Source organism: Hyalella azteca, unplaced genomic scaffold (genome assembly GCF_000764305.2).
Source record: "Hyalella azteca isolate HAZT.00-mixed unplaced genomic scaffold, Hazt_2.0.2 contig6661, whole genome shotgun sequence".
NCBI classification, from domain to species: domain Eukaryota; kingdom Metazoa; phylum Arthropoda; class Malacostraca; order Amphipoda; family Hyalellidae; genus Hyalella; species Hyalella azteca.
Genome location: NW_025936815.1, coordinates 757,623 through 783,704, shown reverse-complemented (window position 1 = coordinate 783,704; position 26,082 = coordinate 757,623). Strand labels below are relative to the sequence as shown.

Here is a 26,082-nt window from a genome sequence, read left to right as displayed (position 1 = left end):
CCTCGACTATTTCTTTCAGAATAAATTGCAATTTGCTGGAACCCAAGCATATACCATTAAACGGCCGCGTTTGATTGAGAAAGGAATTTAAGTATTCATTTTGCTATTTGGGGATAAGTTTATTGAATTATTTATGGGTCATTATTGAAAATTATCATTAAACTTGTGTATGCTAAAATAAACAGAAATTTGTTCGCTCGCTTCCATGCACGTTCGTGAATTATTAGTGATTTTACACGGGTTGAAGTCACAAGAAATTATCAAGTTCTTAACGGATTATATCAAGCTACGTGCCACGTATTTTTATCCACTAAGCTGCCAAAAGAAATACAGTGAGACGATTGGTACCAATTTTCTTCTTCCAAGAGGAAATAAAGCAATAAGAAGCACGTCAGTCCTGAGAGCACAGCAGTTGTTCCTGCAGGAAAGAACTAATAAAATGGACCATTACCATTGGCCGAAGTAAAATAAAAGCAGCATGCAAGGCCCCTTGGCCATACGGTGGTCACTCACAACTCGCTCGTTATGGCTCGAGCTCTCGCGTGGGCCGGTGCTATAACTCTACGGAAAATACGCGCCTCTCTTTGGGAACACACCGACATTGTTAGCCTTCACAGATGTGCCTAATATGTTGCTTCCATCAGCTGCCGCAGCTACCTTGTGTTTTACGCTCACTCTAATTTATGAGCAACATACACGCTTTCCTTCATCGGACCTTTCTCTTAAATCGAGAATTTTAATTCCAGTATAATTTTAAAATTAGCGGCAAGAAATGCTAGAAAATGTGTAAGGCGAAGTGATTTACATAATGATTTCCTACTTCATTCCTAAGATGGCTCGCTACATATTTTTTTTTTTGGTTAAAGTTTGTGTAATAGCAAAAAAGGCCATCAAATTTTTACTTGATATATGTTAATAATATGTCTATGTATCTAATAATTAATTCAATCTCCCCCGGCCATCGCTGCAAATAGCAATTGCCACAATGTGCAATATTATCCATTGTAATACTTAGCTTTGTTACTGTATCGTTTATCATAATACTTCGCTCTGTTTTAATATATTTATTGTGATATAGACTTGGAACTGCCGTAGAAATGATTACTATATCCTATGCGATGTCAGTTATTCAATTAATGATTAATGTTTATAGTTCAGCTTGAAAGCTTGCTCAGCACATAATAAACATACATCTGAACAGGGCCATGGTTTATGCTGGGCATGGACATGATTTATGCTGGTCATAAACATGGTTTATGCTGGGCATGGACATGGTTTATGCTGGGCATGGACATGGTTCATGCTGGTCATGGACATGTTTTATGTTGGGCATGGACATGGTTTATGCTGGGCATGGACATGATTTATGCTGGTCATGGACATGGTTTGCGGGTTGCCAGCTGAAAGCCACTACACGGAATTGCTGTTGCATGGAAAGCTGCAGTTCGTGACGACGCAACCACGTCATGACAATGTCAGGAGCACGATTTTTGTTAGCTATCCAGGCAAAGTTTACTTCTTTGTTTGCAATGGGCGGGTTTGTACTAGACTGCGCTACAGCAGTCAATGTTCGTGACAAGAATAGATCACATACCATCTAAGATTAATACGTGGATCGATACGTGGATTAATACGTGAAGTAATATATGGATTAATACGTGAAGTATTACATGGATTAACATGTGGATTAATACCTGGATTAATGCGTGGAATAATACGTGGAATTAATCCGTGAATTAATACTAGGATTGATACGTGGCAATGTTCGTGACAAGCCATCACATACCATCTAGGATTAATACTTGGCATAACATATCTCACTACTTGTGAGAAAGGACAGTTTCCACAGATGCCAATATTGCCAGGAAGTAATCGTAATCACTATTTGTCATGAGCAACTAGACAATTTGGTTAAATTTGTACGAAAAAATTGATTTGTGAGGCAAATTAATATACGCATGAAAATGAAGCTTAAGCTATCAATCCAACTGTCATTTCCAATTACCAGACCGTTGTATCCATTCGATTTACTGTAGAATTTGACTAAATTTCAGCCTCGTGTCAATCAAAAGTTACCTCTGAAGCATCACGGCTTCTGCCTACACTGAAGTGGACCGTGGTGACAAGCGAAGCGTAAACCGTGTCTGAATATACCATGTTGGCCAGAGATTAAGTTTTATAAAGATTCGACTATGATACTGAAGGTTGTTTTTATCAGACTTCAAAAGCGTGTTGTTTACAGAAATCCTTTCAGATGTGAGATTTTCCGACACACCTTCCATAAAAACATGTTTCTCGTCATGATGCGCCCGAACGATCACAAAAAGTTGTTAAGTCGTGTAGAAAACACTCTATGCCTCCTGAAAAATATTGGACACAGTGCAAATTCATAAAATTGTAAAATATTTTTAACTATTTAAATAATAACTTATTGATGAAACTTTTATAAGTTTTGATCCATTGCGGAATGTGAAATGAGAATGACTAAAAGGTTTTTATAGTGCGTACAGCTATCACGCAATTGAAATTGTTCACAATAGAATTATCGGCACGTGCCATTTATTGGATAAGCTTATTCAGTAGATTATGAGCTAAGCGAATATGATTCGTCAATAAGCGAATTGCATACATTAAAATAGGTTCAGCACTTCGATAGAGTAGAGTTGTGTCAGACGATATTTCTTATACAACCTTAGCCCCCAGTGGGCCTATGAAAACAAAATTAGTCATTATTAATTGATTCATTAAAAAGAGATTTTCAATTAGAATTTTCAGAGGTATGATATAATAAAATACGTATCTGAGAAAACCGATTAAAAATGTACCTCTAACAAACCATTATCGGGGCACGAAACTATAGAAATTTGTTAATCGTATTCCTAGACAGTGGCAGTAATAAATACAGCAAGCTGTGTAGACAGTCATTTTTGAATTAGGTAATTAACCAATAACTTCCGCATATAGAATAGAATAGAATAGAAGTATCGGCGTTGAAGAAATAGGCCCATGGCCTGTTGCCGATTCTTGAATTTTTCGTGACTTGATTCAACAAGGGATCCGGCCTTTGGAACCCGATCTTTCCATAGCTGGCGATTGATTGAGATAGCTGCTGGACTTATTGCCTGGTCCGTAATTTGCTAGGCATTTTAAGACTGAACATATGCTCCTGCATAGCTTCGTCTGGACTTATTGCCTGGTCCGTAATTTGCTAGGCATTTTAAGACTGAACATATGCTCCTGCATAGCTTCGTCTAGTCTGTTTTTGAAGATGTTCATACTCGGAGCTTAATTTTATTTCATCACCAAAAAATAAAAATAAAGTTATTTTTACACCTGAAAAACGGCTGGTAAAATTTCTGAGCCCATACTTTCAAAAAAGGTTAAGAGATCGTCAGTTCATCAGCCAATCATTGGCGGCTTTCGAGCAAAATCCACCAATCATAGACAAGAAAATAGAGCGTAAGTAATTACGTTCACTTAGCGAGTTTTGAAAGTATGGCCCCAGGTATGTAGGTTCAGTCGTTCATGGATTAGGTACTTAACAAATAACTGCCGCAAATGAACTTGGATACCCGCAAGACACAAGGAATATATAAATTTAACACCAACGCAGAGCCTGTAATAATTTTAGGTTTGTGAAATCAGTCGTGCGTAAATTAGAAAACTATCATGCAAGACTCGAAAAATTGACTGCCCGGTAAATTTTTGTTATAAATAATACTCATTATATAACTTTATGCAAATCACTACGTAATCTAACTCACTCCACAGTTATTTACAACGTATCAATATGACATGACATCAGGAAAAGACCACCACCAGATATCTTCTTAATACCAAGACCCATTTTGTGGTTATTTTAAATTTCTTATAAATTTGTGAGGCTTTTTTACCATTAAGTCATAGCGAAATAACTTTTGCAGGTGTTTTTTTGTGATTATTTAATGTTAGCTCTACCTTAACTGAATGCTTAACTTCAGTTCAACTTTGGTATTGATCAAACATGCATACTGTAGCCGCGTTAACTTGGCAATAGAAAAACACATTAGTCCTATGAAATGATAAATCTTTAAACTATATTCACATACATTATGCTTTTTTGAGACAATGATTTCATTTTTTAAGTTAATTTTTGTGTGAGCTTACTCAAAAGTCGGTAAATAAAGTTTTAAAAGATTTGTCACAAATTAAATCCCACAGAAAATAGTCTTTGATTTGAGAGAAGGCAGCAATGAAATGTGGGGAGCAAAGTCAATAGACTTTTCTTGTGAAACCTGTTGATATTTTGGTTCCTGAAACACACCGAAATCTTATCGTAAACTATATTAACGTATCGTAATATTATTAACGTAACTGGTAAAAGATTTTTTGTAACCCAATGTATATTTTTTTGTATTTTTGCTAAATATGTTTGTTCACATTTTTCACAATTTTGCTTCTGAGTATAATTATGGTAGCAATATGCATAGGCAATCACTAATAAAAAGGCTAAAATTGCGGTACAGATTGTAATATGCTGAATCAAATTGTTTAAAAGTTATGAGAAAATAAACGAAAAGTTTTTTAGGGACGTGAACTTTTGAACTACCTTGATAAAGGTAGTTCAAACGTGAACTACCTTCACGTCTCTTTTTAGGGACGTGAACCTTGAGCTACCGTAAATAAACTACGATCTCCACCTAATCATAGAAATGTTTAAATTTCACGTGTGCTCAGTTACTGTTATAATAATTTCATTTATGTGGGTTCAATTGCTCTCTTCAAAAATTGCTTCTTGTTCCGAAATAGAGGACTGAGTTAATAGCTGTTCTTCGCTTTTTATTCTGGCGGTATGCAGGAGCAACCAAATTTGACTATTAATATTATTAGATTGGCGTTACTTTACACACTGCCAGTAAAGTAAATAGAAACAAAATAGTCCGGAAGTGCAATGTTTGATAAAATCTTTAGACAGCGAGGTGTAGCCAATATGGTCTGACCTGTGAAAGAGACCAAAATTCTTTACCAAGGATATTGAAAATTATTTAATATAACAATATGAAGAGCATAAAAAATTAAGCTCCTGGAATGTCACGAGATATCTGTCCCGAGTGTTACAATGTTATCTTATAAAATATTCATAATTTTTCATTGTCAATTCAGGGACGTATTGGACGTATTCACTCACACTTTAGGTGTTAAATTTATTTCATGACTTACCACACAGGAACACGATATTCTTTCACAAACAATCTGCGTAATTTTATTCTACGAACACCGATATCTTTCCAGCATTCGGCAACCGAAACCTATAGAGATAGGTGGTCTCTATATGTTATGCATAAACATTGAGAAAAATATATTGATGAAGAGCAAGTTGGTCCCACAAATGAAATAAAAATGGAGTCAGCCTGAATAAAATTATTTACCAATTTTGTAGAAAATTACTGATTTACAAATTTCCATTGCAGCGGATAAACTTTTGAGAAGAGTAGTCGACGAGGTAATAAATTGATGAAGGAATTATTGAATTATCACTGTTCGCATTTCACCATCAATTCGCCAGTACTACCGCCACTGTCCCTTTTACTACTAACTACGTTATACTACTTTAGTACCGTAGGGCGTAGAGCGTAGACTACGTGCAACATATGTAAATCAGTTAATTTAACCCATTAATGACGACTTGACGAGAATTATTTACTGATTTTTTTGGTTCCTTGTGACGTAGTGAGAATATTATGGTTTGTCATTTGTGATGGTAATAAACAAAAAGTATGTTCATCAATTTATTTTTTGTTGTATGTGAAAAATTATAGCTTGGTGGTTCCATATGGAACCGCTTGGCATTAACATAACGATAACGTTTCTTCAAACAACACTATTTCCGATAGGTAGTACCTAAATCAAGCAAGGTTATTCATAATGGATAATAGGCCTAAATATTCATAATGGACAATACTGTGATGATAAATCAATCATGGCAGAATACAATTTGATTTTTAGCATAGAATGCTTCCATTCATTTGAATTGAATAGGAAGGTTTCCCATTTTACGAATGTTTGTGGGTCCGTTGTCAACATTGTTTACAAAGCCATAGTGACAAAGCAGAGAGTTTTTTAGACTCTCCATCAAGTTCATTTTTGAGTCCTATACATAGTGGGCAGTGGCAAAGCAGAGAGTTTGTTAGGCTCTCCCTCAACTAGGCCTCAAGTTTATTTTTGTTTTTTGAGACCTATAAGTAGACCAGCAAAGTATCATGGATACCAGCAAGATTACCTATATATACATAATAAATTGGTTCAAAATTTTAGTAAATAAGGAAATTAGAAATGAACTGATTCTAAAAAAATCTCTGGTTTGTCACTATGGACTCCTATAAGTAGACCAGTAAAGTAAGGTAAACGCGGTATAACCGGGTATATTCCGACACATTAAGGATGCATTGAGAAGTGAAAAACTATAAAAAAAATAACCGTATGCATTACTCAAGTTCTGTTTGCTTTATGTGACTCACAAAACACTGTACTATGCACCAGCAATGATGAAACGTCATAACATGTTGCCATATTTATTTAAAAGCCTTTAGAATGCAAACCTACCAAATCCCTATATTCCGACACTGTGTGTGGCAATATTAGGCACGTGGTGAGGCGTATTCCGTCCGCGCTTCAAATTCTACTGATACGTAATGCCATCATCCACGTGTTTGAATTCCGTTTGCTGTGTGAGCTGTATTGGAATACAACACGGCTTTGAATTAGAACACTAATGAATATTGAACAGTACTTAATTACGCTTTTAATTAACAACTATTAAGCTTTTAATTAAGCAAATTTCAATTTTTGTACATAGCTTCCACACTCAGGATGATGTATGTTTTCGGTGAATTTTCCCGCGTATTTTCACTTTTTTTAATCTATTGCTGTGCACAGTTCGCGCAATGTAATGAAAATTGATTCACTTGGCGCACGTGTTCGCGCAATCCCGGCCATCAATTCTACTTCGCGCTGCCGAGTACGAGCAGTTTGTGGAGGAACAGACATAAGCCGCAGTTTACGATTACCGTACGTTCCGTATCCGCCAAGCGGAACGCGGAAGACGCGCTGCCGCGTACCAGCAGTTTGTGGAGGAACAGACGTAAGCCGCAGTTTACGATTACCGTACGTTCCATATCCGACAAGCAGAACGCGGAAGAGTCAGAAGTAACCCGGACATGTCTTACATTTTCTTATTGTCAGTTCGACTCGCGTAGTCAATATACTCGCGTATATTGTCGACTTTCTAAAGTACGGCGCACGGCTAATGGCAGCAATTAACTTTATATACAAAGAAGCTGAAAACCCCAAGCTATAAGCTCTCAGGCCCAACGGTCATCCATCTGGCAGACCTGCGGCTTTAAGTCCACTCCAAGTGGACACCCTGCAAAGAAGAAGAAGGTGACTGTATTACTATATCCGAGCAGCTGGGAGAAAAAAATCAGAATAAAAAATCAATGTATTAACTCCAACTCAAAATATTAATCGAAGATTTAGTGTCCTCAGTGTTCTGCTTGAATAGACATATAAAAAATCTAATAGCAAAAAGCCACTTTGACCTGTCTTCAGGCTAGGCTACTAAATATCGCTTAGAATGAGGAAAATTCATGAAATACCGTCTACCTCACACTAAATTAAAATATTGCATTGCACCCAAATGATTCAGAGCCGCACAATTCAAAGCAAGTCCCATGTACAAGATACTAGATTTCACGCAATCCAATTTTGGTTGGCATGTCGTGTGTACACTTATTCATTCCAAAATTGAAAGGAAACTATCAGCCATAATAAGATATTTCCAAGAATTATTCATTGATCCACGCGTGTGGACATACAAAATTATTGAGATGAAAACAAGATTCCCTGGCCTGAACTCGTTTCAGAGTCGTTTCTACTCTAGAAATTCTTTGTGTAAATTTCGAGAATTTTATTAGTGATTTTAAGCACATAGTTATAGTAGCGTCTGTAGTAAGGCGAAGAGTATTTTTTGATTAGAAGATAATTTGAATTTCTGTCGCTCCGACAATAAAAACACTATTTGAAATTGTGGCACTTGTTAGACCAAACATTGAGTTCTGCAACGTTGCCTGGTCCCCCTCCCCCAAACTTGAGAAAGACAAGAAACTTATTGAAGGTGTTTTGAGGAGAGCACCTAGAGTCGTCCCTGGATTTAAGGATGTGGCTTATGAGCAAGGCCTGGAGAGGATAAAGGTCCCTAGTATGGCATATAGGAGAACTCGTGACGCCTTATAGACTTACCATTTACCAATACACTCATGGCTCTTACAGGAGTCAGGAATAAGATTTTACTCACGCTAGACACAGAGGAGCCATCCCAGGTTTCTTTACATTCACCAGGAGCCATCAGTTTAAAACAAAGAAATCAAGATGTAATACTACTGCGAGGCGGCACTTCTTCTCTAATCACGTGATTGATAATGCAATGGCCTACCAGCGAATATTGCCGAGGCGACAACGTTGAACGCCTTCAAGAATCGACTTAACTCGGTTATGCATTGTTACATGTACAGTGTGGAGGAGCCCTCCGCCAGCTAGTATGGAATATATCTACTTGGTGAGCCGCAACTGAATTTTTCGAGCTGTGGTTTTATGGATTTGCCAGCCGTGATTCCATTTCTACGAGCCGTGATTCTATTTCACCGAGCCGTGAATTCCATATCTCGGCCATGAAAAGCCATTTACGAGGTGCGAATGCAAATTTATTTACAAAGTTTATGCACGTGTTACCCCAAATCTCTAATTTTACCCTTAAACAGTCAAACGGCAACAATAAAATTTGTCTCTACTGAAAGTTCAGCACGTGTTAATATACCTGTCTCTTATACACATCTAGATGTGTATAAGAGACAGATCCTACCTACATAATAACTTAATGTAAGGAATCCTACCTACATAATAACTTAACCCCACAACTGAGACCTGCAATGAGACACCGCGAGCTCAGCGGTGGGGCGCTCAGGAACAATCCCCCTAGGAGCGCGAAATCCCATAGGACTTCTGACGAGCACAGACACGCGTCAGAAGACCCACCTGAGGGTTTTTCAATTAAAAGTTGTCAAGTTTCAACTGAAAATTCTTATTTCCCTTACAATTTCATTCCCAAACACATGCAAAACTTCTTTCGATAACTCGATGCAGAGGTCCTCGAGGTCAGGCAGACCGCTTTTGAGAAGATCCTCAATTTGATCCTTGTCCGAAGCATGAAAATGTAGCACCTGTGACAACAAAAAGCTGTTTTGCCTCACAAATAAACCATAAAAAGGATAAACTAACAATTACATGACAGGAATAGTTGATCAGGATTCGGGATTTCGACTAATCAGACAAATCTTCGTACACACGTATCAAACAGTAGTCTTGTCAAGAGTCTCTGCCAATAAAGTCTCGTAATCTTGCAACAATTTCCTACCTTCAAGTTTTTGAATGTCTTGAAATTGGGAGGCCCAGAAAACCAGTCGCAATCAAGCTGGAGTTGGGTCAGTGCAGGACACTTGCGTGCCATTGTGGAAAGACGTTTCCTCTGCGGCCATTCCCTGCACGCCAAGCACAGCAAACACCACAGGTAATATTTACTGACTTAATTCAAGAAAACAAACAAGTAATATTAATTACTCAACTTCGCATGGAAGTCTCATTCTTATTAAATGTAACTCGGCTATTTGCTTGTGATGATCAAACATGAACGTCTGATCATCACATATGCATACGAAAAGTCATTTAAAAAAATTTTAGTGTTGATTTACCCACGGAAGTTACATGCTTGATTCTTCAACTTTACTCAACTTCGAAGCAAGGGACAATTTAGGAAACTTGAACTAATATACACTAGAAGCATTTTCAAGACAAAGAAATTATGCTCGCACATACATTTCTGCCATTCATTGTCGAAATAATTTGAAAACTAAAAACAATTTGCTTCATTTTATAAATCAAACTCATCATGACAATCAAACCCATACAAAGTAAAAAACTGCGATGTTGATTAAATAGGGATTTTTAATAAAGTATATGATATATTTTATAGAGAGAGAAGACGTTTCCTATCGTCTCATATCTTTTAAAAGTTGGGTGAATCGGAGTGATTACTCCACCTATTTTATGTTACGTTCAGGTTCAGGTTCAAGATACCGGTATTCATTACTTATCGTTTTGTCAGGTTGGTTTCCGAGTGGCATTGGATTTGGCACGTGAATAAGGTTCTCTTTTTTTTGGAAGCGTTACGGCAAAGAAAATACAAAGAGAGGGTTGTAATGAAACACTGATACATTTCATATTAAATTGAGAAATTTATGTTCACATTCTACTTTAACAATTATCTCTAGTATGAAAAAGGTGAGCTGAACATAATCACAGTCCGAAATCTAACAGTTAAATCATCATCATCTAAACTCATCTAATTTTACCGGGGAAAAGCGTGTGATCCGTTGCAGTTCCGTTGAGCTGTACGACTTAGAGGGGGGTTTGCAGGACCCCTAGTAGGAAATCCTACTTCCTTGCAGTATTGCTGAATGGGCTTCCCACAACAACCATTTCAACCATCAACGAACGCATGGAACTAAAACAAAGCTTAATATAAAGGAAAAACTAGAGAGGTGACGGAATTATCCACGATGTCGGAATATACCGCGTTTACCCTATCACGGATACCAGCGGTATCATACTTAAGAAATTGGTTTAAATCTTGAGTTGTTGAGGAAATTAAAAATGAACTGATTCCAAAAAAGCTCTGGTTTGCCACTATGTACGAAATACTGCATTTGCAGTGCTTCTGATGTCTCTTTGCTTGCCAATGTTGTTGATTGTTGTATTGCACTTCATCAAGGATCAAAGTAGAAGGGTGCACTATAGACCCTGATTTTTTTATTTAGGGTCTCCTGCATTATTGCATTTCATAACCAATCTTTTTGAAAATTTATTGCACTAGCCATTCTTGTTGTTCAAATGTTTTTTGAGAAGCCAAATGAAACCAGAATAGATATCACATATAATATGTTGGCTTGGGACCAATTGTATCATGTTTATGGGACCAATCCATGTTCCAGTAAATCCAGCCCATGAATAAGTTTCTTTTTCTATTAGATCCTCCGATTGGCTTCAATTGCAGAAAAATATCATCTGATTTATCTGCTGCTCAAAGTTTATAACTAAATCTCACGGGCTAGCCACGTATATGTTGTAGTATATGACCACAGTTGACTTTCTTCTCTATCAAAAGTCATTGTTTTCACATTTGGTGATTACTGTTGCTACAAAAGCCTACAGTGACTATTCTCGATAGGCGAGCAGAATTGCTAGTGGCTGTGTCATCTGAGTTATCTGAATCTCTGAGTTATCTGAATCTGAAAGGTTCATAAGCAAATATTTGATCTTCGTGTTATTCTTCTCTCAAAATCTCAATTATTTCATGTGATGATCTGCCAAAATACAATTAGAAAAAAAGTTACTTGGGTTGAATAATCATATAGTGTTCAACGTACCTACTTCCAAATATTTCAACTTTTGGGATATATATTCCTAACAGCTCTAAAGATAATAGTTCACTATCAAATAACAGAAAAACTGTTGATCTAAGATCTAAATAAATAATTTCTAAGTACAAACAAGTTTTTGAAATACAATGCGTAACTATATCACAAAAAAATCTACTGGGAAAGTGAGATGACCGGAATGCTTACACTACTGCCGAGCATTTAGAACCAGACAAAATATTTCATGATCTAAAAGACTTTAGAAACATTATATCACGTAATACCATATACAGAATTAAAAGTACCGTACTCTCTTTATTGATAAAATTCTGCATCTAACTTATAAATAATATATTCTTAGAACAAACTACTTACCTTTCTCTGCAATGGTGTCAAGCCCTTCTGTCTGACACCCGGTACTTACAATCTTTTAATGTTAACTGAGCAGGGAGTACCTGTGGTAGTCGGCGCAGCAGAACCAAACGTTACCAGAAAACGTCCAAGATGTGTATCAAACCTACACATCCACTAGTATATTGATTTGACCATACAATTTTATTATGAATCCATTTTTTTCTGCTGGTTCCAAATGGAACTGCTCGGCATTAATGGGTTAATGTGCCTTCTGAAAGTCTGAAACTATCTTTTGCTTAGCTACGGGAGTGTGTTTCCTGTGTTCACAGTTCATTCTTTAAAAAAATAATGACGAGTCGTTGTAGACAGTGAGCAGGTACTCAGATATATTTTATGTACATACTGTCAAATGGGGTAATAAGGGATTGGCAGGGTGAATCAGGACAGTCCTCTGCCATGGTGTAAAAATGTACAGACTAAAACCCAGACCCGGACTGGTCTGCCAGACCCAGACCAAGTGACTAAAAATGTTACAGCAGTAAAACTAATTGAAATAGGTACCTATTGCAAAACTGAAAATAGTGGAATAAGCTTCAATACCTTTCCCATCTATGTAGCATAAAGGAAGCAAAGAAATCATAGATTTACTAGCTCTAAAAAATCCTTGAAAAAAATATTGTCATAGCTCAATATTTGAAAAAGAACCACATGCAGATGACGGCCTTGCAACTGAGGGAGAAGAGCATAGTCAGACTAGAAAGGCACCCACTGACCCTATAAATCAAAAGCCAATGAGACTCATGAAAAAGACCATATACAACAGTGAGTATAGCATAAAAGTGTACAACTGCAACAACAACAACATGAGCAATAGCAGCATGGACTGCCATGGAGCCTGGAGGTGTATAGAAACATAAAGACATTGTTAGGGACCGCTTTTAAATATAATAATTTCATCGATAGTTAGGCTACGGATTTTGTCATTTTTGTTTTAAGTTACTATTACGTGACCTCGTTTTTCTTTATTTATCAGTTTTTATTCATCCTTTTTATTTGTGATCATTGGCCAAGTGTTCGGGGACAGAGAGTGTTTATTTATTTATTGACTAGTCCCCAACAACATTACATACTACCTCTGCAGTCAAGAGATACCATCAAATGCAAATGGGTAATGGGCAAATGGGTAATAAGGGATGGGTTGGGTAGTAAGGGACAGTCCTCTAACATTTTGTAGAAATGTTGTAGCAGCTAAACTAATAAAAATATTGTAAAACTAAAAATTTTGGCATAAAGTGTAATACCTATTTTTCCTATCTATGTAGTATAAAGCAAGTTAAAAAATCATGCATTTACTACCTCTAATAAATTCCTGAAAAAAAATTGTGAAAAGTGAGATTTTAGAAAAGTACCCCTGCTAAGGTCTGTACTCAGACTCTGTAAGGTCAGACTCTGTAGCAAAAAAATAATTGCCGTATTAAAAAATTTTACTTACATAAAAATTGCACAAAGGTATTGGCTTAAAAATGTGATTGACCCAATTTGTGTAGCTCATTTAAAAAGATTGCTGCCATTTCCACATGACGGAGTAATAAGAGACACCCCTAAAGGCTAAAAACACATTCACAGTAGAACCTTGGTTAACAAAGGCACTAGTTAACAAAGAATCAAGTAACAAGAAAGAATTTTGATAACATTTACCTTGCTCAGTGAAAAAAATTCTCTTTAACAAAATATTAATGCATCATTGGTCATCACAAAATTGTGCATGGAATGTCATCGATAGAATTGTTCACAGGGCAGCATAGAATGGAAAGCAATTAACCTAAACTATGATTTTAGTATTAAAATGTTCAATCTTGTGTATCATAACTTTCCAAATTCTTTTCAGGAGTACTATCTCCCTGATAGGATCAGGTGTCATAATGAGTCGTGGACTCGAGAATTTCAAAGTAGTTCTTCTTGGAGAAGGATGTGTTGGAAAAACTAGTTTAGTTCTAAGATATGTCGAAGATAAGTTCAATGAACGACACATCAGCACTATACAGGTTAGTTGGTTGACCATAATATTCTGTAACTTGATTATCTGTTTATGAATGCCCAATTTACAAAAAATTGTCATAGACTTGGTGTTCATGTAAATTTATATTGTGAAAAACCCAATGAATGTTAGGTTTATAAGCCAGACAGGTTAATATCAATGCTGCTATGTGGTACAGGTGCACAATCAAAGACCTCAAGACTTGTTGAATACTACTCATGAAATTTGCCTAAATATGCTTTCAAACCATAGCAATTATTCCAAAATGTGAATGGGTATAATTTTGTATACAATTTCCTTTAAATAATTTTCAAAACCTATCATCAAGTTTATTTCCATGATAGCAAACCTTAAGATTTTGTCATATCTATTACAAGGATTTTCTTTAAGATGTTGTCAAAATCAGACAATAAAATTCATCTGTGGAAAGTTTCCTTGAAAACTTTATTGAGAAATGATAATAATCTAAAAATAATCTAAATAATAATATAATATATAATAATAATCTATAATCTAAAATAATCTAAATAATAATCTAAAAAAAATGATAATAAACTAAAAGATAAAGTAAAGATGTGTTTGCCCTCAAGTACTACCATCAGTGTTTTCTTACTCTTTTCATCAAACAAAAATACTCAAAACAGGAATTGGTTTCCACTATTGTGTGACCTTACCAAAAATTTTATTCCAGGCATCATTCTTGATGAAGAAAATCTCAATTGATGGGAAGAGGTTGCAGCTCTCTATTTGGGACACAGCAGGGCAGGAGCGCTTCCATGCCCTTGGTCCAATTTACTACAGAGATTCCCAGGGAGCTATCCTTGTGTATGATATTACAGATATGGATTCTTATCATAAGGTATTTAAGTTTCTTTACTCTTCATTTTGTAGTTGTAGATTAGGGTGAAAATAACCATGGCTTTGACAATTCTTTTTATTGTTATACATATAATTAGTATGAGATGATTCCTAAATTTAATTATTTGAGGATAATTTGATAAATGTAAGACTAGACTAGTTACATTTACCACACAATTTTCACCCAGTTGATCTCTAATTTTTCTTGAAATACAAATGTTGCCTCCAGCATCAAATTTTGGAAAATAATACCTCGAGTCTCATTCATCAAATATTTGCAGGTTCAAGATTGGGTTCGAGAATTGCGACGAATGCTAGGTGACAACATAGTCCTTGCAATTGCTGGAAACAAAAGTGATTTAAGTGCGAACAGAGTGGTTGACTGCACAACTGCTCAACAGTGAGTATTTCAAGCTCTCATTCATGAATCTCATGCTAAACAATTTTGTCAAGTCTAATTAGTAGTATAGAGAAGTGGCTGGTTTCTCCACTGAAATGCTTTACTTTTTTTTCTTTGAATTACAAAAATGCATAAATTATTTTTATGCATCACTCCAATGAATTCGTTTTAGGTGCTTGTTTATTGAGTACGAGTCAATATTGCATTGACACAGTAAAAAAATTATGTTCAAAAACTCAATTAGACTTAGTCATTTTCATTTGCTATGAGGATCTCAATGTCAATGCAGAGTAAAACTTATGAGTTGGCCCATTCCACTATTTATATATACTGTACTGTACAGTACATTACAGCTTAAAATTACCCAAAGTACAGTGGTGTTCGCTCTACTTTGGGAACTGAATAACATGGATGACTACCTTTAACTCAAACTGTGGGTTCAAAAATATTCATTCAAGCTAAGGCTTTGGCTGTGAATGAGAAGATATCAGTTTCCATGTAATATGCAAGCCATTTACATAACACTTTACCTATATTTACTTGTGAGGGAAAATTCTTTGAGCTTGCTTCATAGTCCGAAATTATTAAATCCTTACGTACTGCCTTAGATTTTATTGCTATTCCTTCCTCATGCAGGTATGCAGAAGAGGTGGGCGCATTTCACTTTGAAACTTCAGCTCGTCTCAATGAAGGCGTTGAAGAGCTTTTCCTTGACCTGAGTCGCCGGATGCTGGCAGTCTCTGCCACCCAGCAACAACAGCAGCAACACAGCAGCAGCGGCGGACTGCAGCTAACAGATGATGACGACCAGATAAATAATACCTCCAAACGTGCCTGTTGCTGATCATCTTCTGTTCCAGCAACCTGGTGAAGAATAGCAGGAAAATCATTGCACTATAATCTGTTATAAGGCTACACTTGGGAAATTATTAGGTGGAGAATATGTTAACAAAGTGGAATAAAACCACCAGGTATTGGTGATGAAAAATATGATGAATATACAAAGAATGAAGGCCATTTTCACAAATTGAGAGAATTAATCAAAATATTTGTGGCAAGATATTAATGTCTTGTAAAATGACTTATGTGTTTGCAAATGCAGCTTTGTTTGAATTGTTTTGAAGCATCATGTAAGTTTCTGGGCCCATTATCATTATGGTTTCAGTGGCGGGCACGTCAGGAGAGTATGATGCTACTTCTCTATAGTTGTTGTTAGAGAAGCTTGTTGCATCAATTTAAACGACCGCTAGCCTCTGCTGGCGAATAATCAAATTCCTTTTTGGATCAATCATTGAAATTGTTTAGTCCTAGTCATCGTTGCAGTGGCTCCTGTAATTTTTTACGGAATTGAACTTGTAGAGAATTGTATAAAAAGCACTTTTCTCATGAAATTGGATCTGTAATTTCATCTCTGCTTTCTAGTAGGTATTTAATTTGAAGTTTATCCATCTTTTTTATTTTTAAAATCTGTATGGCGCGCAAACGATAAAAAAATCAATAGCTTGGTTTTTATGTTAAATTTTATTGGTACCTTTTTTGGCTGGCATACTAGTCTGAATTCATGATCTTCGGATTCACTATTAGATTCAAAAGTTCAATAATAAGAAATATCCCATAGAATGGCAACAAAGAGACTAATTAGTTAACGGACACTGTTAGTTCTGTTATGAATTTCTTAAGATTAGCTGAAATTGTCGGCATCAGCTCATTTGTATCGTGATGTCTAGGGGAATTGGCTGTGTGTTTAGTTGCGCTTGGAAGTTTTGTTGTCTCCCTTCAAGTTGTTTTATGATGTCTCTATATTTCAAGTGACGCTTTACTCTTCATATAGGTATTTTACTTGTATCAGGTCTCTAAGTTATTCATTTAGCTGTTGGGTTCAATTTCCTTACTATCCTACTGCATTATATATAGTCTAACTGGAAGGACTAATATGTGAATGGAGTGCCGAATTTAAAACAGTTGCATGAAAATAATGAAGAAGTGTAAAGATTTCATGAAATCTTGGATTATTCCAATTTTTGAATACTGAGCGAATCTATTGAGGTAAGAAAATGTCTGGAATTACCGGGAAATTTTAGTGTTACTTATCACTCCCACTTATAAATGTTTGGCCAAATTTGTTTTGAAATGCCTGATATTGTGAAAGTTTTTTGGTAGGAGTTTGTTGATCAGGATTTAGCGATATAAATGTATATCTAAACGATTATATATTTCTACTTGAGCTATTTAAGAAATTATTACTGAAACATTGGTCCATGAACGTGTCAACCGAGCTTGATTTTCCCATTTTTTACAGTCAGAGGCAAGACTAGTGCTGGTTCCCAATGGTGCGAATTTTAAAGTTTTGAGTTTAAAGGTTTACTGGTATGCCTGTCAGGCTGCATACTGTACATCTTCCTACAAATCTCTGCAATTCATCACCTTGTTCGTCTTTTATTATAACTTGCATTTGATTATATTCGTCAAAGTAGAGTACCGTATTGCAATAATAACCTCGCTCTGCGTTATAAACTATAGGTTTCTAGTATATATTGTGACTATATTTTATTGTTATTTTTAACAGCACTATTTATATCCAATGCACTTGAGTTACACAAGTGTTATTCTGCACTCTTTATGTTATTTGTTTTATGGCGCATTTATTTAAAAATTTATTAGTTGCCACTTAACAGCAAACAGAGACGAAAAGTTTCACTTAACGCTTGAGTTACCTCAGATTTCAGAGTGTAAATATTAGTGTAATTGAAATTTAGTTCCTTCTTTATATCATAGCGAGTAACTTGGTCTCTCCTATGATGTTTCTAGTCGATTTAATTAAATGTAACTTGGCAGATTGAATATGACAGATGCAGGTCTGCCATCTGGTATCATCGTGAAATATCGATGGATTACCTACTATATCATGATTAAGAACCGTAAAAGAGAAGAAAGCTTTAAATATTGATTGTTTAATATCGAATTGTCAGGTGCTTCACGAGGAAGGATTTGCGCGTTATTAATAAAGCGAGTGAAGATCATCAATATCAGGTTCTGAAAATCGATGAACTTTCTTAATGTATATTTGGTTATACCGATTGGTTTAAAAAATAATTAATCGAAAATGAGTGTGTGAGGTGAGAAGAGGAAACTCCTTAATGGATAACTTCTCACTTTGTGATCGGCGAGCGTAGGTTTTCACTGCAATGTATATACGGGTCGCGGTAGTATATACTGTATACATTAGCTAGCTCATTCAGAACTATGAAGTACTAGTAAACATTTAAATAGTTCACGTTTCGACTTTTAATACTTGCGTTGTCTAGAATGAGCCCGTATGCGCAAGTCCTGAGATGAAAGGTAATCGCTATAAAGCTCAAGTGATGCTCAAGTTGGTACAGCTTGGGAGATCTGTGATTGTTGCTTGGGAAGGTATAATGACTAGCTAAAGTCTTGGTTATTTCATTCTTACTTTCCTTGGGTATTCTTCATGTTCAAAAATAAGAATATTTCACTGCGCAATTGTTAGAGCAGTGTATATTATAGAATGAATCGTCAGATACTTCGTGAAGAGTTTGATGCAGGATTGTTCATCTCGTGTTGATGATATTGTGTATTTTTAACTTTGGTGATGTGATAATTTTTTCATATAGATATAATAGAGCAATCTCTAGAAATTGTATTTTAGATACCAACACTCCTAACATCTTTGATCTTTTGTGTTTCTACCACATCATTTTGTAGAGGTTTGAGCTTTATTAATTTTGAATCAATAGCTAGCTATTCAGCCTATTCATGTTCAGTAAGCTATTCAGCTCATCACTTTCCTCAACTTATACGAGAGGGAATTATTTACTTGTTTTATATATTTTGCATTAACTATTTCTTCAAAAAATTAATTGCATTAATAAACTGATGATGGATGTAGCTTATATTCATTGCGCTTTCTCCATCAACCATTGAATGTTCGAAAAGTAGTATTGAATTTTACGTTATTCCAGCCTATATATACTTTCGTTTCCCAAGCTCTTCCCGTGCCAGGTGCATGTTAAACGCAGAGTATCCAGTGGCTGTGCTGTGATGCAAAATTTTCGGACTGCCGTCCAGGCCGCTAAGAAAAATTCAAAATATTAAACAAACTAAACTTAAATTTGTAAGATTCACTCTGTAGCGGCTCCGCCCTCAATTTACTGAACATATTAAGTATCCAAATTAATTTAATGCCTAATGAGATATTAACGAGTAAGATTATTTGGTGCTGAGACGCAGATCTAAAGATACCGTCTCGGTGCTCTCTGGTTTCTGTGTGGAGGAACTCGTCTATGCTTTTCAATATCATGAAGATTCTATCTTTATTATGACAGTACAAACCAATTAAAATAGAAAAACTTGATACATTGGTCTATCGTCAATGTTTTCACACAAATAAAATCCTTTAAATTAAACTTTTTGTAAAAATATCTTATGGGGTTAAGAGCGTTATTTACGGATAGCGCGCTGGTATCGACCCAAGAAATAGTGATATCTTCACTTTACAATATATGAGAATGATAGCATCATAATAATGTACTTCATTCAGTTGTTTGTTTTCTACGTGGTGGTTTATCAACGTTACTCCTACGACTGCAGTAGTTACATCTCCTTATGTATATATACCTATTTATCCGCGTGTGTTATTATTTAATATTTGGAAGCCTTTTTTCTATAGAGTATAATCAATCAACACAATCACTTGCCAGACGTACGGGCCTCCTATTTCAGTTTTCAGTTTGCAAATGTCAAATTATCATGTTAGACCTTTCCGATGAGTTTTACTTTCAGGCTCATCTTTCTTACAATCAATAGAAGGAAACTTAAATTCTTGCATTTTTAGGCAGAATGACGTTTGCGTTCTTATTGGGTCCAGGTTTTGTGATGCAGAACCGGACATTTAGATTTATATGTAGATTCATATTTATACTTATTCCGCAATGTTCATTTTAAGAAGGCTTGATGTCGCCGGCTTCAGTTAACTTTGATTTGATACTTTAAACACTTCTCGCTATTACGGAATGTCATTATGTAAATATTCGTATGATTATCTATTTATATATGTTTGTGTGCAATATGATTGTTTAAAATCCACGGTTTGGTATTCTCAATATTATGACTCCATTTTGTTTCATATGATTGAACAAGCAAGAACTAAATCACAATCACGCTTAGTAGAGTTTAAAGCAACCAACAAATTATAATTGTAATCCTATGGCAACAAGATTTTAAAAAATTCAAGCATCTTCAAAATAGAAAAAAAAACTAAATACCGTTTTCAGGATTTACTGTTCATCACACTATACATTTAATTTTAATTTTCCGTTGTCCCGTCACTACATTCTTTAAAGAATACAACATATCCTGAAACATAAATCGAAGAGGAAATACACAATATGTTCAATAATCCCGAGTAAATTCATAGCATACATGAATAGAATTTGCCTGTACAACTTATCTCGCATTTTTCCCCACTATTGTTTCGCCTTGAGATCACTCTAAGAAAATGCGGTCTAACGTTCAACGGGTTCGGGACGTCCATGTTTCTTGTCCCACATTTCGAGGTATTCTTTCTTGCGCTTCTCGCGCAACGCGAAATATTTCGGATAAGCAGCCTTCTCGATGGGATCCCAGTAGTCCAGCAGCCAGTCCGGCACTTTGACTACACGACCGTAGGCGACTCCTCCAGGAGAATGTGGGACTGCAGGAACACAAACAATACATATTTTATGGGCTTGTCAACGATCATAAAAAATAAAAATTACCTACATTCACAGTGAATGTGAGAGCTCATTGCTACATTTTACATTTATATACATCATTTATGATCAATATGGCCTACTGAAACCAATGTTTCAATAGTTAAATGTACATATATTCAAATATTTACATACCTATATATTTTCAACATCATTGAGCATCGTAATTTACCAATAAATGAATGAAGCCAATGCCTGAAGTACAAGTAAATCTTTGTAAATGTGAATTTAGTCTTACAAATAATCCTTAGTCTTTATATCTCTCTTCTTGGGTTTCTTCAGCCTCACATTGATGCCACGTGAAAGTTCAACTATTAGAAAAATTAATGGGACACGCACAGGAGTAAGCATGACCAAAATATGGGATAAGATGACCACTAATTACAAGCTGTGATGACCAGCAAGAATTGCAGGATTTTCTCTTACATTTCTTTGGAATTGGATGCATGGACTTGAAGAGAAAGTTTTCTCCATCCTCGTAAAGTTGTTTGGCAACACGCAGGTCTTTGACGTCTTTGTTCTCATCAAATTTGGCCCTCAGCAATGTAACATTATAACGCAAGTCAGCCCTGTAAAAACAAAAACTCGTTAGCTTATGGTGGAAACAGTATTTAAAATGCATCAAAAGGCTTTCAACAAAACAAGTACGGTATATATATTGCTCAAAGCTATTGAAATTTAATGTTTAAAATACAACTCATCAAATGCATGAAATAAAAACTTATTAGAGATTCCAAAAAATATTCCCAAATTTAAAACATGAGATTGCCTCTATATGCATCAATATATTTATAATTATTGGAAATGAGATGACAGTGCTGCGGCAGGGCAAGATGAAGAATAAATTTTGTACAGCAAATTATGGATAATTTGCCAGAATTAGCAAGCCTCTAAGTGCCAATGTGACATAAGAAGAATTATATCAATAGATGCCAATAGTGTTGTCTAGGCACACAACTATTGGTGTCCAGGCACACAACTATTGGTGTCTAGGCACACAACTATTGGTGTCTAGGCACACAACTATTGGTGTCTAGGCACACAATTATTGCTGTCTCTTATACACATCTAGATGTGTATAGCAGCAGCAGCAGCAAGCAGCAGCAGCAAGCAGCAGCAGCAAGCAGCAGCAAGCAGCAGCAGCAAGCAGCAGCAGCAGCAAGCAGCAGCAGCAAGCAGCAGCAGCAAGCAGCAGCAGCAAGCAGGAGCAGCAAGCAGCAGCAATAAAAAAAAGATTTGAACAGTAAAATTGCTTAATGACTTCCATCAGTTGCCAAATTCCATCAATGATTGAAAAAAATGACAATTAATTACTTTCATCAGTTGCTGAGTCTGCGAGTCATCTTTCAGGGCCCAGGCTCCCTTCCCTGCAGGAGTTCCGTCTCTTTCAAGCTTTACGGTTCATACCACCGTTGAAAAGAATGTTGATAATATCACAATCAAAAATATGCACAACGTCACAATCGAATCTATAATTTGCAAGCAAATATCACGCAGCAATTAGTTTGTCACCACTAAATGAGACACCGCAGGAGTTCGTCACCACTAAATGAGACACCGCAGGAGTTCGTCACCACTAAATGAGACGCCTCATGCTGCACGCTAGCGTGCCTAGCGAGCGGAAGTAGAGCTAGGCGGATGGTTCTGAGAGAAGGCAGAGCGCTGTAAACCCTAAACTCCAATAGTTTAACTCGCGCGACGCGACACAAAAATTGTTACAACGAGTGCCGTAACTTTGTAATTAACAAGAATAATGATCTATAAATACAGATTTAAATGAAAGAAATAATTGTTCATATTGGTGAAAAAAGATCATTCTGTATATATATGAATTTTATTCACGCAATAATTAGAGCATACACATATATGCGGTTTGCTGCGATCAGTGATGGCCTGTCCATCAGGTCAGTCTACATCGAGGTGATGGCCTGTCCATCAGGTCAGTCTACATCAAAGTGATGGCCTGTCCATCAGGTCAGTCTACATCGAAGTGATGGCCTGTCCATCAGGTCAGTCTACGTCAATGTGATGGCCTGTCCATCAAGTCAGTCTACATCGAAGTGATGGCCTGTCCATCAGGTCAGTCTACATCAAAGTGATGGCCTGTCCATCAGGTCAGTCTACATCGAAGTGATGGCCTGTCCATCAGGTCAGTCTACATCGGAGTGATGGCCTGTCCATCAGGTCAGTCTAAATCGTCTCCGTCCGTCTGTCTGTCCGTCCGTCTGTCTGTCAGTCCGTGACTTCATGTTTTTGTCGACGAGAAAATACGCTCACTAATATTAGACTTTGTCCGTCTGTCCGTCCGTCTGTCTGTCAGTCCGTGACTTCATGTTTTCGTCGACGAGAAAATACGCTCTCTAATATTAGACTTTGTCCGTCTGTCTGTCCGTCCGTCCGTCCGTCTGTCATTGGGATCGAAGCGCTCGCTGCCAGCCGCAGATAGTTTGTAGCGCATATTGCATGGTTGCCAAAGGCACTCTTATGGAGTTTCTTTCTGTTAATTATTACTTGCTTTTTCGGATCTCCTGTAATTGATTTAACATGTACATATGAGCAGAGTGATACTAGCAATGGTAATGAGTTATAATGGTTATTTTTTATTACTGCAATTGATCCAGTTCATGACCATTTCTTATGAATTAAGTCCATAGGAAGTCCATTGCTTATTTTTTGGTTTGGATAACCAGTAGGCGTTTAAGAAAGGTTGGAGCGCTACTATTCTTTTGACTTACCCAACCAGGCGGAGCCGCTTACCGCACGGTAGCGGCGACCAGCCGCAGCCTGCAGCACGCAGCCTGCCCGCAGTTGTGGAGTAGAATTCGTGGGGGAAGGTATAGTGACCATGACGCTCCAATTATGACAGAGCGCTCCAATTTCCCAAAAGCTCATGTTCTTTTATTTATACTATGGAATGCCACCATGTCTAAGCTTGGAACGATCTGTGTGTGTCCAATTCAAGTTGTGATGGAATTAGTTTTCATGTGTTTAAATCCTTTTCTCAACTTAATCATCTATTAATTTATTTACCACTTGAAGTCAGCAAATACAAGTATACTTAAAGGATTCCTAATATATTCACAGACGTATTTAAAAGTCTCAAACCATAATATTCTTCCTATACAAACAGTTATTCACTATTTGTTAGAGCAAGGTCAACTGTCAAATTTGATACATTTTTCGATGATCTCACTGGGTAGCGTGCATTGTCTCTCTTTGGATCTCAATATTTTCCTGCTAGATGGCCAAGACCTAGTGTTTTGGCAGTAGTTTGATGCGCAAATGTATGACATCACCATGTTGTAGAACTATATTTATTGTGCTACCAGCCACATTTGGGCCTGAGGGTGTTTGCTGCAAGGGTGTCAAGAAAACAAGGAATTGGTGATGGTCTCCACCTCCCCTACAACCATCCCAAACCATCTTTTTATTAGAATTTTCCTTGTGTTTATTTAACAATTTATTGAACAATACAACAAAAGAACTAGGTATAAACAGTGAACAGAGAAGAAAAGAACACGCACAAAACTGAGGCACGGGGGTCTATATCATCGTATAATGGTACATTCAAGTTTGCCTGCTTTACCCAGTCTGAAAATAGAAAAAAGATTAACATGTTAAACCTAAGGAGTGCACTCATCCATAAGAAATATCAGTTACATTAACTTTAATGTGATTAAGTTAGTGATGCATATCAAATAGTGAGCAGTTTACTATGATGTCAACACTGAAATTGATACATACTTTTGATTTAATTTCATACTTTAATTTCACATGAAGAAAATTTCTTCTAAAATAAAGTTCTAGATTTCTCATTCACCAAATTTCCGTATCAAGAAAAATCATATATTATTGAAAGATAATTAAAGGCATACTGTACTGAGTAATGTGAGTATTACGTCTGTTCCTCCACAAACTGCTCGTGCGCGGCAGCGCAACGTAGAATTTATGGCCGGGATTGCGCAAACACGTGCGCGAAGAGAATCAATTTTCATTACATTGCGCCAACTGTGCACAGCAATAGCTCAAAAAAAGTGAAAATGCGCCGGATAATTTACCGAAAACATTCATCATCCTGAGTGTGGTATGTATATAAATCCATCTAACTTAACTGTTAAATCTAGTGCTCAGTTCTGAGGAGCAATGGTCATGTCATGTGTAACTTTCCCTAGTGACTGCTAGTACTAGTGCATAGTCATCTGTGTTCTGAACTTCTGTGTGCATGTAACTTATCCATGTCATGTGTAAATTTTCTCTTACATGCTGTCAAGATCATCCATCACCTCTTAGTGACCTCTATTGACCTCTATTGACCTTGTACAAACAAGGACAAAGAGGCTAGCTTTCCTCACCAAGAAGTCCAATAGGTATACCATAAGCTCTCAGTCCCAAGGGTCATCTTTGTGGTTGTCCTGACTCCTGCGGCTTTAAGTCCACCCAACATGGACACCTTGAAAAGAAGAAGCAGCCGTAGACCAGCAAATTAACGCTCGAATCAGCCCTGGAGCCAACATCAACCATCTAAATGCTATAGTCAGATATTGTCATCCTGGCACCTAAGCAGCTGTAGTCAATTGACCTATCTCACCACATCCACACAAACTTTAATCCAACACTGCTTCAGCACAAGCTGCTACTCCACATATTTAACGGCCAATACGTTGTTCTCCAATGCTTTATAACTCATAACATCACTTCTTACACTGTTACACATGCTGTTATCCTAAGTGTCCGCTGACCACACTGCATTGCTGCAAATGTGAACTGTACCAAACGGTAATGTGTCATCACCTTACTTACTCCGCAAGATGTTAACCCTGCGTCCATGGTCAGGAAGATGCGCCAGGTGCGCGGGAATTTATTTTGTCATTTTAATGACCTGCGTGGTGCGCCGTACTATGCTGGTAAAAAAATGCGCCGTACTTTAGAAAGCTAAAATAGTTTAAATATGGATGCGTGGCAACGCAAATTACGCAATTGCACTGACCGTACACACAAACCTGTAGGTGTCCCGTGTCCGCATTGTGTTGTGGTTGGATATGAGTTAACTAGATTGCTAACGCGTCAACTCAGGTTCTAAGAGTCAGCACAGTTATGAATATTCATTCATAGATCACAATTCAATCGGACACAAATTACAAAACTAAAGAAGGCAAC

General features: G+C 36.7%; 2 protein-coding genes across 2 annotated transcripts; one reads left to right on the top strand and one right to left on the bottom strand.

Moving 5' to 3' along the window:
- The first annotated feature begins 13,748 nt into the window (after positions 1–13,748).
- On the top strand, positions 13,749–16,612 carry LOC108679520 (ras-related protein Rab-21-like). Its single transcript, XM_018168153.2, has 4 exons — positions 13,749–13,906; positions 14,591–14,758; positions 15,039–15,157; positions 15,794–16,612. Exons 1-4 carry the CDS (start codon positions 13,784–13,786, stop codon positions 15,999–16,001), a joined length of 618 nt encoding a protein of 205 aa, XP_018023642.1. The 5' UTR covers positions 13,749–13,783; the 3' UTR covers positions 16,002–16,612.
- A 3,824-nt stretch (positions 16,613–20,436) lies between these two features.
- LOC108679378 (NADH dehydrogenase [ubiquinone] 1 beta subcomplex subunit 9) lies at positions 20,437–21,562 on the bottom strand. The gene is made up of 2 exons (XM_018168000.2): positions 21,352–21,562; positions 20,437–20,867 (listed from the first exon to the last, which is right to left on the bottom strand). The coding sequence occupies exons 1-2, from the start codon at positions 21,545–21,547 to the stop codon at positions 20,680–20,682; spliced, it is 384 nt and encodes a 127-aa protein (XP_018023489.1). The 5' UTR covers positions 21,548–21,562; the 3' UTR covers positions 20,437–20,679.
- Between the last annotated feature and the right edge of the window lie 4,520 nt (positions 21,563–26,082).

Excerpts from the sequence above, each read along its gene's own strand:
- LOC108679520 (XM_018168153.2), top strand. The coding sequence starts at position 13,784 with ATGAGTCGTGGACTCGAGAATTTCAAAGTAGTTCTTCTTGGAGAAGGA. Across the intron at positions 13,907-14,590 it reads GACACATCAGCACTATACAG|GCATCATTCTTGATGAAGAA; the intron begins GTTAGTTGGTTG and ends ATTTTATTCCAG. Across the intron at positions 14,759-15,038 it reads ATATGGATTCTTATCATAAG|GTTCAAGATTGGGTTCGAGA; the intron begins GTATTTAAGTTT and ends AAATATTTGCAG.
- LOC108679378 (XM_018168000.2), bottom strand. The coding sequence starts at position 21,547 with ATGCATTTTAAATACTGTTTCCACCATAAGCTAACGAGTTTTTGTTTT. Across the intron at positions 20,868-21,351 it reads GCATCCAATTCCAAAGAAAT|TCCCACATTCTCCTGGAGGA; the intron begins GTAAGAGAAAAT and ends GTGTTCCTGCAG.